Raw genomic sequence first — 13,004 nt, 5'->3', positions numbered from 1 at the left:
CTAACTTGGTGAAATTAACCCTGAACAGTGGAAACCAACATAAGAATAGAGGAAAACGCATGGAAAATCCCACGAATAACAACTACTAAAAGAATTCGACCTTCTACCGAAATCTACAACCGACTTCATTCACATCGCATAGATTCATATGTTGCATGTCTGATTCCTTCGAACTCCAAAATGTATCCATTTTGTTTCATGTTCCTCGTCTTTCCAAGCCAAGGACTTGCACAAACTTTCGAAAAAAATGAACGACCTGGAAACAGCGGCCATCCCGCCATCAGAACGAATCATTTTCACAATAATACACAAATCCTACACTTAAAACCTTCACATTTACTGCGAACCTCTTTCAATCACAAACGACAGCATAGCATAGCTCAATGAAAGGCCCTTTTCTCTACCCTTGGCATCCCATGTTTATACATAAATATATGTATGTACCATGTATTTACTTACTTTTGAATAGGCCTTCAAATTTCAGGGCTGGAGGAGTTGTGCTTCTATGAAGCAAGAACCGCAATAGAATTCCTGCACAAACAACCGAATAATAAGAGAGCGTGCAAGGGCTTTCGACATGGTCTCTTCAAGGAAACGGAAAGAGCGTCAGAGGCGGCTGGAGGCCCTGAATCAACAGCGGACGGAGGTCTGCACCCTTCTTCGCAGCAAAGAAGCTGCACTGCAAGAGTACATAAATTTATTGCCGGGATTGATTTCTGACCTGCGTCGGCAAAGAATTAAGAAATCAGATGTGCTGTCCGACCTATACAGTGCTTCTTTATCAGGAGCTGAGACGTCACGGCACCGTGAGCAATTGCAAGAACTCAACACTCTCATCTCTGAGATTGCAGCCGATATCTCTGAACTTAAGGCCGATATCTCTAAGCTTGAAGCCGATATCTCTCAACTTAAAGCCGATGTAGCAGTTCTCAACGCACAGATTTTAGCGACAGAAGCAGAGATCGAAACGTTGCCGGACTTGAATGAAGCAGGTTTCAACACCTATCTTTCTAGCATGTAGTGTTTATCGAATCTTTTTAATGGATTTCCACTCTTTTTATCCCTGCAATTTATAACGGATTTCCACACTGCAGATTACTTCACTCTGATCAGAAAGCTCGGGCCACCCTCCTCTTTGCAGAAGGCTAGGAACTGGCGAAAAGCACAAGAAGTGCCTGTATATTTATGTCACTGCCCTCCAGAAGCAGAGCCCCCTCTTCCCCTCACCTTAGTGCACCCTGCATTTGCAACATTCGTTGACAGATTCAACAACACCTCAACAGTCGAGTTCGGTGATGTCGAGTGCCAACTGGCTTTTGATCTATGCTCATTGGTGGCAGAGCATTATTCTCGTGAGACCGACAAAATGGAGGACATTAACCGCTTGTTTAGCAGATATCTGGGGTTGGCCATCAATCCAATAACAATTCTCGGCTACCCTACAGATGGATCTCATGTGCAGGGCACGCACCTGATTTACACGTCACAAGGAAAGAAAGAAGAGGGGCATTCCTTATTTCAGGGGATTCATTATTATGGCTTGTTCCTCTCTAGTATGGAACAGAGATTGAGAGTAAGTACTGTTTGTCCTTGTTTTCTTGTAGAGCTGGTCGGTGTCCACATCAGGATAAGTGGACTCGCTTACTTAAACAAGGTGGCATGCCAACCATTCACTACCTTTATGCATTGTTATACCAATACCTACGACAAGACAGACATGGACTGCCTTTGCAGAGCATTCTGGGCCTTAAGACAAGGTATTTCTGAATTGAAGCAGTTCTATGGATCAAGTCCTTCACAAGTTGACAAGAGAATTCCTTACCCTCTACAGGCAAAGCCAGTTCAATTTGTCGAGAGGATTGGCACCAAACTTCTCTTTGTGGTGGAGGTGGACCAGTCTAAGGATTTGATGTTGGTCAAGTATTGCAAGAGGTACGGGGACACCGTGCATGCCACATGGGCAGGTAATGGCCTCGCTCCTAAGCTCTTCAAATCTGAAAAAATTGCAGGTGGCTGGGTCGCCATTGAGATGGAATACCTGCCTCATCCAGATTGGAAAACTGTACATGAGTGGGCCAAGCATTTGGATGAAACTAAAAAGTCTGAATTGCGATCAGCAGTTCACAATGCATTGAAGAAGGCACATACTTGTACATGTGAGGGGATGGAAGTGGTGCATGGTGACGTGCGGGCTCCCAACATCATGGCGAGATCAGTGGAAGATTCTTTTGAGATCAAGTTTTTGGATTTTGATTGGGCTGGCGCTGTTCAATCCACAATATATCCTTCCTTCATAAATATGGATCTGCGTTGGCATAAAGATGTGGGAACCGGGAAGCCCTTACAGCAGGACCATGATTTGTGGTGGGCAGACAAGTGGACCGAGGTAGACACTACTTATATTTTATTTTGATGATATCACGAAAACATTGGGTTACTCCTTTTTTAAAAAAAGAAACGTTGTTGGGTGAGACTTTTTGTGTTGTGTGAGCAGGCAGAAGCAGAGGACTCTACGGACGTGTAACTAAGAGGAGTAAAGGCATCATGGTCATGGCAGCAGCAGAAGCTGCTGATGACTTGCTTGATTTTGGTGATAAGTTGCACAGACCGCTTAGTTAGGATGTGTCACAATTCTTGTAGTTAATCTTCTGTTGTGTAAGCAGGCAGAAGCAGAGGACTGTAAGGACGTGTAACAAAAGGTGAGTAAAGGCACCATGGTCACAGCAGCAGCAGAAGCTGCCGATGACTTGCTTAATTTTGGTGATAAATTGCACATTACATTGAGACGCTTAGTTAGAATGCGTGACAATTCTTGTAGTAGATATTTTTGAGTAAAGCGCAGACACGTGATTGTAGACCTTACATTCTAGATGTGATGGAGTTGGTCTGGCAGATTTTGACATCAGGAAATTTGCAAAGGATTCTGCAGGACTGATCACACCTAGGTTGAGGGGTCACCTATGCACACCACTACTTCAAGTTTGCATCATGATAGGGCATAACCTTGGAAAATCATATATAAAAGCAATCTCTTGAATGCTATACCATGATGGTGTTGGGAGGTTAGGATCCCAATGATATGTAAAATAGGTTAGAAGGGTCTGTGCCTGCAATGGGCCAGTTCAGGACACCTTCAATTTTGGGTGATCTTGAGAATTTTCTATATAGGTTGTACTTCCACTTCATTTAGGTTTTCAGTTGTTTAGCAAAGGATGGCTAAATGCTCCATGAGGAACTGCAGGGGAACTGTACCTATCAATGGTATCATCAGGCTGGCTTTTCAGCTTGTAGACCCATTTTGTTCCAATAGCCCTCTTCTCTGGAGGCAAGTTTACCACATCTCAGGTATTATCTCCGCGAGTCTTTAGAAACCCAATATAGCTGCTTATTCTGGGGCACTGATGATGACATAAGCCTTGCTTTGTTTACTAAGTATGTCTACCTTTTGTTTTTTGTTAGCTCATTTTTCTTCTCTTTAGTTTTCTTTTTGCTTTGTAGAACTTTGGTGTTTAGAAACAAAAATCTGAATTTGTAAGAGTAGATATATTCTAGTCTTACAAATGTACATATATTATTTTCTGAATGGAGCTCAACTCATCCTGCATGGCCTGCATCCAATGCACATTATCACATGCAGTCTCAAAGCACTCAGACTCTTCCTCATCGATGAGGGTACCCATCCTAGCTGACTCTAAAAACTGTGACCCCTCTGCCTCAGCTGTATCTCTGCGAGTCCTGCCAAATAAAGGAGCAGAAACCTACTCTTTTGGAGAGTTTGGACCATAGATGAGGAAGAAGCTGAGCAATGCCTTTTACCCATGGTTGTAAGACACGTTAAGACACGACACGTTAGACACGCTTCAGACACGAGTGTCTACGTGTCTTAAAGATAAGACACGTAAGACACGCCATTGTGATTATAATAATAAATATTTAATTAATATATGTATAAGTATACAAATGGACAATTTGCTAGCATAGCTCGCTGCTCTAGAAGTACAATAAGCTACACTTAAACAATGCAAGAAGGCACTTGTACAATGTAGTTAAGAGTCAAGACTCGTCACTCAAGACTGAAAACTTAAAGTTAAGACTTGCGACTCAAGAGCTCGCAAGTATTGAGTACTTAAAGGTTTAAATGGACAATTGAATCTTGTCACATGTGATATGAATGAAATCTGCATCTCGATACATATAATTGAAAGGAAACTTTCGACTCTCAAGACTCAAATCTCTGAAGATTCATCCTAATCTGAATCTACGAGGTCACTGCCACGCCAAAAAAAAAAAACAAGAGTGTCTAAAGGTGTCTTAAGGTAAGACACGTGTCTTAAGTGTCTTAAGTGTCTTACGATAAGACACGAGTGTCTTAACAACCATGCTTTTACCTCAAAAATATTGTGGTAGGAAGGGGGAGAGGGTATGTTTGTTGCAGTTTGGGCATCTGATGCAGATTCAGAGTTGGATGAACAAGGTGGCACAATTTGGGTGGCAAAGGTTGCTCATATAGCAAGGGATCATAAGTGAATGCCTATAACATTCACAGCTTTATGGTATGAACAAAAGCCTTTGAAAAGTCTCCCTAAAAAATACACAGTAAAACAACTGTATGGGGGTTGCTTGCAAAAGAAACGTGAATGGATTCTGAATAAAGAGGGCTTGATAGAGGTGGAAGTGAGTAGCATTATTCATTGCTAGAAATCAAGGACTCGAAGTTACAAAAAGAAGCATCGCTATGATGTTGAAAAATGTATCACAATTCCTGATCCTAGCCTTGTACATATTAAACATCATTTGGTAGGATTAACCCATCAAGTGAAAATTCAATACTCGAATCTGATGACTTCTGAATGAGATTCAGAAGCATAGGATAATATATTGTATGCCTTGTTCTTGGAAAAGAGTATATCTATACAAATGGTATTCAATCAAATGGTGTATCTATACAGCCCCTATATATTTAATTCAACCAGTGATTCTTTCCATATATTGCATATTGAGTGTAGGTGCATAACATTTTAAGCATTATTAGACCATATTTGTGAGGGGGTGATTCTTTTTTTTTTTGCAAATTTACCCATGATGTATCAAGTAGAGGTCACCACTTACAACCTTAGGGATTTTTAAGGTTTATTATGTGGAACTTACACATCTAGTGTTCCCAAAATACCCAATTTATGAGTCTACTAAGTGATATTGAGAGTAGGTGACCAATTCAAAAAAAAATCCAAACAAAGCAAGAAAGTTCAAATTTTTTGAATACAGTGTTTTATGTAGACTCTTGAGTCCATATCTTTTTAGTTCATTCTCTTTCTATGAGTAGTCTCTCGATCCCTCTTGTAAGGCACAGCCCATGCTTCGTGCAGAGCTGAACCTTCCCTTGCAACTACATCATGCACATCTTGCGTATCCACATGCTTAGCATCTGCACTTGTACCTGCTGCTGCAAATTTAGGATTTGAGCAGGCATATCAGCCCCTGCATCTAAGGCTCTTGCATATTTTGTGATGATGTTGTCAAAGAAGATGTCAGTGCTATTTGGCTGCAACAACTCTACTTGTGCCGTGTGCTTAGTAGGAGTGTCTTGTCTTCAATTGGATTTGTGTTTATGTATATGAATTCTCTTATCGCATTAATGAGTGGGAGCGAAAGGCATAGGTAAACTGCTTGTTGTGCACTGATATGTTGCGTATTCAAAATTGTGTTGCCGACTTCATGGATACATTCCTCTGTAGCTCCATGTCTTCGAAACTTTGGGCCATCGTTGTCTTCACAGCGTTGTTTGTTTCTTTGTCAATCTTTGTTGTGTACAACGTGCAGTAAGATGTTGTCCGTGAGGATTTAAAATGAAATGAATATCAATGTTTGCTTCCCAAACTTGTCAAAGTAGGGTTGAACTTGCTTGTGTAGACATCCTTTGGGTCTTTTTTCATGAAATTTTTTGCTTGCGAACTGCGAGTTCGTATTCTTCTTCAGGCATTGAAATTACATCTCCTGATTCGGGATTGCATCCCGTAGATGTCATGGTTGGGTGGTGAGCAGCCTGCTCGGTTTCCTCACGTTGGTGTGTTCTTGTGTTTGCTTGCAGATCAGAGGTTTCAGGAGTGCTGGGTACGTGTCAAGGGGATTCATTATTATGGCTTGTTCCTCTCTAGTATGGAACAGAGATTGAGAGCAAGTACGTTTGTCCTTGTTTTCTTGTAGAGCTGGTCGGTGTCCACATCAGGATAAGTGGACTCGCTTACTTGAACAAGGTGGCATGCCAACCATTCACTACCTTTATGCATTGTTATACCAATACCTACGACAAGACAGACATGGACTGCCTTTGCAGAGCATTCTGGGCCTTAAGACAAGGTATTTCTGAATTGAAGCAGTTCTATGGATCAAGTCCTCCACAAGTTGACAAGAGAATTCCTTATCCTCTACAGGCAAAGCCAGTACTTCTCTTTGTGGTGGAGGTGGAGCAGTCTAAGGATTTGATGTTGGTCAAGTATTGCAAGAGGTACGGGGACACCATGCATGCCACATGCGCAGGTAATGGCATCACTCCTAAGCTCTTCAAATCTGGAAAAATTGCAGGTGGCTGGGTCGCCATTGAGATGGAATACCTGCCTCGTCCAGATTGGAAAACTGTACATGAGTGAGCCAATCATTCGGATGAAACTAAAAAGTCTGAATTGCAATCAGCAGTTCACAATGCATTGAAGAAGGCACATACTTGTACATGTGAGGGGATGGAAGTGGCGCATGGTGACCTGCGGGCTCCCAACATCATGGTGAGATCAGTGGAAGATTCTTTTGAGATCAAGTTTTTGGATTTTGATTGGGCTGGCGCTGTTCAATCTACAATATATCCTTCCTTCATAAATACGGATCTGCGTTGGCATAAAGATGTGGGAACCGGGAATCCCTTACGGCAGGACCATGAATGGTGGTGGGCAGACAAGTGGACCGAGGTAGACACTACTTATATTTTATTTTGACGATATCACGAAAACATTGGGTTACTCCTTTTTTAAAAAAAGGAACGTTGTTGGGTGAGACTTTTTGTGTTGTGTGAGCAGGCAGAAGCAGAGGACTCTACGGACGTGTAACTAAAGAGGAGTAAAGGCATCATGGTTATGGCAGCAGCAGAAGCTGCTGATGACTTGCTTGATTTTGGTGATAGGTTGCACAGACCGCTTAGTTAGGATGTGTTACAATTCTTGTAGTTAATCTTCTGTTGTGTAAGCAGGCAGAAGCAGAGGACTGTATGGACGTGTAACCAAAGGTGAGTAAAGGCACCATGGTCACGGCATTAGCAGAAGCTGCTGATGACTTGCTTAATTTTGGTGATAAATTGCACATTACATTGAGACGCTTAGTTAGGATGCGTGACTATTATTGTAGTAGATATTTTTGAGTAAAGCGCAGAGTGTGATTGTAGACCTTACATTCTAGATGTGATGGAGTTGGTCTCGCAGATTTTTACATCAGGAAATTTGCAAAGGATTCTGCAGGACTCATCACACCTAGGTTGAGGGGTCACCTATGCACACCACTACTTCAAGTTTGTATCATGAGAGGGCGTTAACCTTGGAAAATCATATATAAAAGCAATCTCTTGAATGCTATCCCATGATGGTCTTGGGAGGTTAGGATCTCAATGATATGTAAAATAGGTTAGAAGGGTCTGTGCCCGCAATGGGCCAGTTCAGGACACCTTCAATTTTGGGTGATCTTGAGAATTTTCTATATAGGTTGTACTTCCACTTCATTTAGGTTCTCAGTTGTCTAGCAAAGGATGGCTTAATGCTCCGTGAGGAACTGCAGGGGAACTGCCTGCTGCCAGCCTAGCGGTGTACCTATCAATGGTATCATCAGGCTTCCTTTTCAGCTTGTAGACCCATTTTGTTCCAATAGCCCTCTGCTCTGGAGGCAAGTTTACCACATCTCAGGTATTATCTCCGCGAGTCTTTAGAAACCCAATATAGCTGCTTATTCTGGGGCACTGATGACGACATAAGCCTTGCTTTGCTTACTAAGTATGTCTACCTTTTGTTTTTTGTTAGCTCATTTTTCTTCTCTTTAGTTTTCTTTTTGCTTTGTAGAACTTTGGTTTTTAGAAACAAAAATCTGAATTTGTAAGAGTAGATATATTCTAGTCTTACAAATGTACATATATTATTTCTGAATGGAGCTCAACTCATCCTGCATGGCCTTCATCTAATGCACATTATCACATGCATTCTCAAAGCACTCAGACTCTTCCTCATCGATGAGGGTACCCATCCTAGCTGACTCTAAAAACTGTGACCCCTCTGCCTCAGCTGTATCTCTGCGAGTCCTGCCAAATAAAGGAGCAGAAACCTACTCTTCTGGAGAGTTTGGACCAGCCAATAAGGCACAGCCCATGCTTCGTGCAGAGCTGAACCTTCCCTTGCAACTACATCATGCACATCTTGCGTATCCACATGCTTAGCATCTGCACTTGTACCTGCTGCTGCAAATTTAGGATTTGAGCAGGCATATCAGCCCCTGCATCCAAGGCTCTTGCATATTTTGTGATGATGTCGTCAAAGAATATGTCAGTGCTATTTGGCTGCAACAACTCTGGTTGTGTCGTGCGCTTTAGTAGGAGTGTCTTGTCTTCAATTGGATTTGTGTTTATGTATATGAATTCTCTCATCGCGTTAGTGAGTGGGAGTGAAAGGCATAGGTAAACTGCTTGTTGTGCACTGATATGTTGAGTATTCAAATTTGTGTTGCCGACTTCATGGATACACTCGTCTGTAGCTCCATGTCTTTGAAACTTTGGGCCATCGTTGTCTTCACAACTTGTTTCTTTGTTAATCTTTGTTATGTACGACGTGTAGTAAGATATTGCTCCGTGAGGATTTAAAATGAAATGAATATCAATGTTTGCTCCCCAAAGTCTTGTCAAAGGTGGGTTGAAATTGCTTGTGTAGACATCCTTTGGGTCTCTTTTCATGAATTTTTTAACTTGCGAATTGCGAGTTCGTATTCTTCTTCAGACATTGAAATTGTGTGAAGGAACGCATCGAATGTCAATGTAGGAATTAATGTCTTGCAAAGCTCTCGTGATCTTTGCAAAGTTTCCTTTATGTATGGTCTTGATCATTTCATCCGGCAAAGGCCTCAAAACACGTGTTTGTCGCATAGGTGGTTTTGGAAATTCAAATTTGCAGTCTGTGTGTTTTTTTTTGCATGTTTGTCTATGTTTGTGGGTTTGCAAATCTTCTTGTTTGATGTCGAGTTTGGCGCTCTTGTGATGTTTCCTTTATGTATGGTCTTGATCATTTCATCTGGCAAAGGCCTAAAAACATGTGTTTGTTGCATAGGTGGTTTTGGAAATCCAAATTTGCAGTTTGTGTGTTTTTTTTTGCATGTTTGTCTATGTTTGTGGGCTTGCAAATGACTTTGTTTGATGTCGAGTTTCCCATCGTTTTTCAGTCGCAAATAAGGTGATGAAGAATGTGGGTGTCCCAAGTTGTCTCACCATGACAAAAACATTTTGCTTCAGGTGTTGATAATCAGTTGACGTTCTTGGGCAAAGGAAGTCATGGAAGCCAATTTTGGATTGTAATAGCCTCTCAATGTTTGTGTTCACAATTGCTGCTCTTGCATCAAGCATTCTTCCTTGCAGTTGACCTTTTCTCATGCGTACCCAAGTGGACGACAGTACTTGCCACACCAGGACTTTCATTGTCTTGAAGAGCAGGTTCTCAATTGACCATGCAAACCTTCTGTCCTCATTACGCAACTCTCATTTGAGTATGTCTTGGTAGCTTGTTTGGGTTGGTATGTCGTATGCACGAGTGTGTCCATAAAACAAAGTTCGGAAAGCCAACTCTTCGTAGTGCTCGTCCTTGAAGAGACTCAAAGGGTAGAACCCTTTCGAAGGTGTGACAACAATTGGTCCGGCCTCAAAGTCAATAACTCGTTGGCTTGCGTAAATGCCGTGGAACAAGGTGTTTATTTTTTTGCCAATTTGTGGAGACGTGCCCTCAAAGCTTCTAGGGATTGTTGGGGGATCATCCTTGTCACATTGGAGAATGCGGATGTGTTCGAGCCATGCTTGATTTACCTTGACATTGTTTTTTAAATGAAGCGGGGTACTGAGCGTTTCCTACAATGTACACATTGTTAAAGTAGGGCGCGTCAAACCATTGATGTTATTACGATCGTACTTTAAATGACGTTTGATTGCAACTATGACTATCGCACTATCACTCATAAAACGCGGAAGAACTTGTTGAACCCTATTAATATCGGCGAAGACATTGATGACACTTTCGTGCAGACCGAGCTGTCCTTTGTACGAAAGTTTACTGATTTGCGCAAAATGTATTCTTTAGATTAGGCGTTCTTCGACTTAGTTGAGGGTAGCAATGCTTTCATGCGGGGTGTGGATATTTTCATTGTTTGTTTTGAGAATTTGGTATTTTATTCTTTTGAATTTGGTCGTAACATAATGAGCACATGCTCTGGTTTTCTTGTGTTGCAAAAAAAGGCATATTCTCATCTTCTAGTTGTAAAGGATGCTCAATGTTGATTGTTCTCATTTTTGACTTGAAAGTCAAGCATCCACAAGAGCTTCCATCCAAGTGCAAGAATTTAAACATAGTAGGGAGACTTCACTCCAAGTCAAGTCTTGAGAAATGGAGTCCAAACAAAACACCTTCCACAGTAAGCATGCTTTGAGCAAGCAAACACTCACCCTAGGAACTTAGTTGATCAACACTTTGATCTACCAAGAGACAACGATGATCATCATAACTTCTTCAAAGCCTTCGCATCGACCGATAGACATTGGGCATGGGCGGCAATATTGATTTAAAAATTCCCCCTCAAGTTTCCACTTTGGAGCCTTCACTCTCATGCTTGCAGCCAGTTGCTACACACGACGTGGCAGATCCATGAGATAGATGTTACGCTATTTCAAATTTTGAGCTTGTTCTAGAAAGAACTTCGTTGTGTCCACCCTTCCTTAAGATATAGTAAGATAACAAGATGAGATGACTGGGGACCCACATCTAGTGCTATAGCTTAGTTGATTGCCCCAAAGTGAATGTCTTTATGAGGTTAAAGGTGTCTTCTTCTCCTCTTTCTTGTGTACATGCACAACCACTCAAACAAAATCTCTCTCTCTCTCTCTCTAATATTCACACACATGCATGCTTATTAAGCATATGTATGTACACTTTCTATAAGTATTCCCACTCACACAAATTCTATATTCATGTTGTTATCTTACACATGGCCATAAAACTTTACATCTATATTCAAGAAAACATATATGTTTTCTTATTTTAAAAGCATGTATGTGCTTGAGTGTGTGATATGTGTATGTGCATTTGCACACATGTTTTTGAGTATGTATGTGTGTGCGCGCTTATGTGTGTGTTGTGTATACATGTGCATGTGTGGGCATGTCTCTATTTTTATATGCATGTATATATGTTTCTTTACACATTGGGGAATTGTAAGTGCCAATGCATAACAAATGAGAAAGGAGGGCTCCCATCACCCAAGGTGAGCATGAGCTTTGAGACCCTACACTAACCTCTCCTACATCTGCTCAACCATATGCTCCTGGTCTCCTCTCCTCCTCTACCCGTATGCTCTTCTCCTTTGCTCCACATCGACTCTACTCCAAGGAGTTTGCTACTTGGCTCACTCTCCGGGCAGCTCTCCCCATGGTACCACTTCTCCTTAAATAGATGTGTATGCACACATAGACATATAGATGTGTGTACAAATGCGAGATCCAATTTAAAAAGCATTAGAATGTTGAGATTTATGAAAATTTAGTTTGTTAAATTATTAGGCAACCTAGGGTTTGAAACCTAACAGAGGAACCCATTGCATATGTTACTCACATGGTGTTATATATCTCTCTCACCCTCTCATACATGGAATGAAATCAGGTGCAAAATAATCTCTCTCTCTCTCTCTCTCTCTCTCTTCCATTCCTTTCAAAACCAAAAAAGTAGAAAAACAAACACTTATCTCTACACACACACACACACACACACACAAAACAACCAAACAACACTTTAAAAAAAAGTAAAAACATTATCAGAAAGCTAACACATCTCTCGCTCTCTCTCTCTCCTTGCAAGAGCTAATGTCATCATTCAATACATTAAAGAATAATTGAATCCCAAACTGATATCATTGACAAACAAAGATAAATGCCTTCTTTCCTACTATTTCGATATCATCCATTCTCCTTTCTCATATTATGTAAGCAAGCATGAAAATCCATCACTTTCTATGCCCAAATTTATTCAACTCAAATGAGGCCATCAAGAAATAGCTTACCTCACCAAGTCACTAAATTAAACTTGAGAAACAAACTTTGCAGTGGAAACAAATTGGTTGAACCATCATCGGTAGCCTAGCCAACCTTTTAGAGGGATATAGCTACACTTAATACTGTTGATATTCCCATACCAAACTTTTAGAGGGATGTGAGCTATATAAACCTAAGACTATATCACAAGAAGTTCTGCCACAAGGAAAACATCATTAGCTTCTTTAGGAGGAGCACCACACACCTAGCTGGGTTGCGATCGGGGCAAGGGGCTGCCGGCCCGATTGCAGTTAGGGGTAGGGGACGGCCAACCCCTACCAGTCCCCTGCCCCCAACCGCACCAAGGTACGTGTACAGTGCCTCCCTTGAAGAAGCTTATAATGTTTTCCTCGTGGCAATCTGTCTAAAACTTCTTGTGTATCAATGAATTGGGATCCAAAAATAAAAAATGGTGCTAAGGTAAGTTATTAATGGGAAGCCGGTGGAACTTCAAGGAACATGGCTGGCGAGTGGAACTTCAATGAGCAAGTACATAGTAGGGTGTCGGGGATTGATAGACATTAATAGGTCTATATTTTTGGGAGTGATTAGGAGAGGTAGAGATAGGCAATTGTTGTCCTTTTGTGTTTCCTTCAACATCAAAAGGCCTTAAATTAGGCTATGAGGGGCATACAGACCACAA

At 41.4% G+C, this 13,004-nt stretch overlaps 1 protein-coding gene and 1 pseudogene across 3 annotated transcripts; both read left to right on the top strand.

Moving 5' to 3' along the window:
* The first annotated feature begins 263 nt into the window (after nt 1-263).
* Nucleotides 264-2,698, top strand: LOC147889571 (uncharacterized). 2 transcript variants are annotated; one of them, XM_087391505.1, is made up of 4 exons: nt 265-992; nt 1,095-1,964; nt 2,052-2,386; nt 2,495-2,698. In XM_087391505.1, the coding sequence occupies exons 1-4, from the start codon at nt 578-580 to the stop codon at nt 2,522-2,524; spliced, it is 1,650 nt and encodes a 549-aa protein (XP_087247631.1). In that variant the 5' UTR covers nt 265-577; the 3' UTR covers nt 2,525-2,698. The 2 variants fall into 2 exon arrangements, with proteins under 2 accessions (XP_087247630.1, XP_087247631.1); XM_087391504.1 differs by having other exon boundaries at nt 264-992; nt 1,095-2,386.
* A 16-nt stretch (nt 2,699-2,714) lies between these two features.
* Nucleotides 2,715-7,432, top strand: LOC147889570 (uncharacterized; annotated as a pseudogene). Its single transcript, XR_015542863.1, has 3 exons — nt 2,715-2,792; nt 6,156-6,959; nt 7,068-7,432. The product of XR_015542863.1 is annotated as an uncharacterized LOC147889570 (transcript).
* The last annotated feature ends 5,572 nt before the right edge of the window (nt 7,433-13,004 follow it).

The sequence above is a fragment of the Dipteris shenzhenensis genome, chromosome 20 (assembly GCF_047967505.1).
Source record: "Dipteris shenzhenensis isolate YYH24624 ecotype China chromosome 20, Dip_SZ_1.0, whole genome shotgun sequence".
In the NCBI taxonomy this organism is placed as follows: domain Eukaryota; kingdom Viridiplantae; phylum Streptophyta; class Polypodiopsida; order Gleicheniales; family Dipteridaceae; genus Dipteris; species Dipteris shenzhenensis.
Note: the sequence above shows the minus strand (reverse complement) of the source record. Positions and strands in the feature narration are given on the sequence as shown.

Coding starts and splice junctions, on each gene's coding strand:
- LOC147889571 (XM_087391504.1), top strand. CDS start 578: ATGGTCTCTTCAAGGAAACGGAAAGAGCGTCAGAGGCGGCTGGAGGCC. Junction 993..1,094: donor GCCGGACTTGAATGAAGCAG/GTTTCAACACCT, acceptor TCCACACTGCAG/ATTACTTCACTCTGATCAGA. Junction 2,387..2,494: donor GGGCAGACAAGTGGACCGAG/GTAGACACTACT, acceptor TTGTGTGAGCAG/GCAGAAGCAGAGGACTCTAC.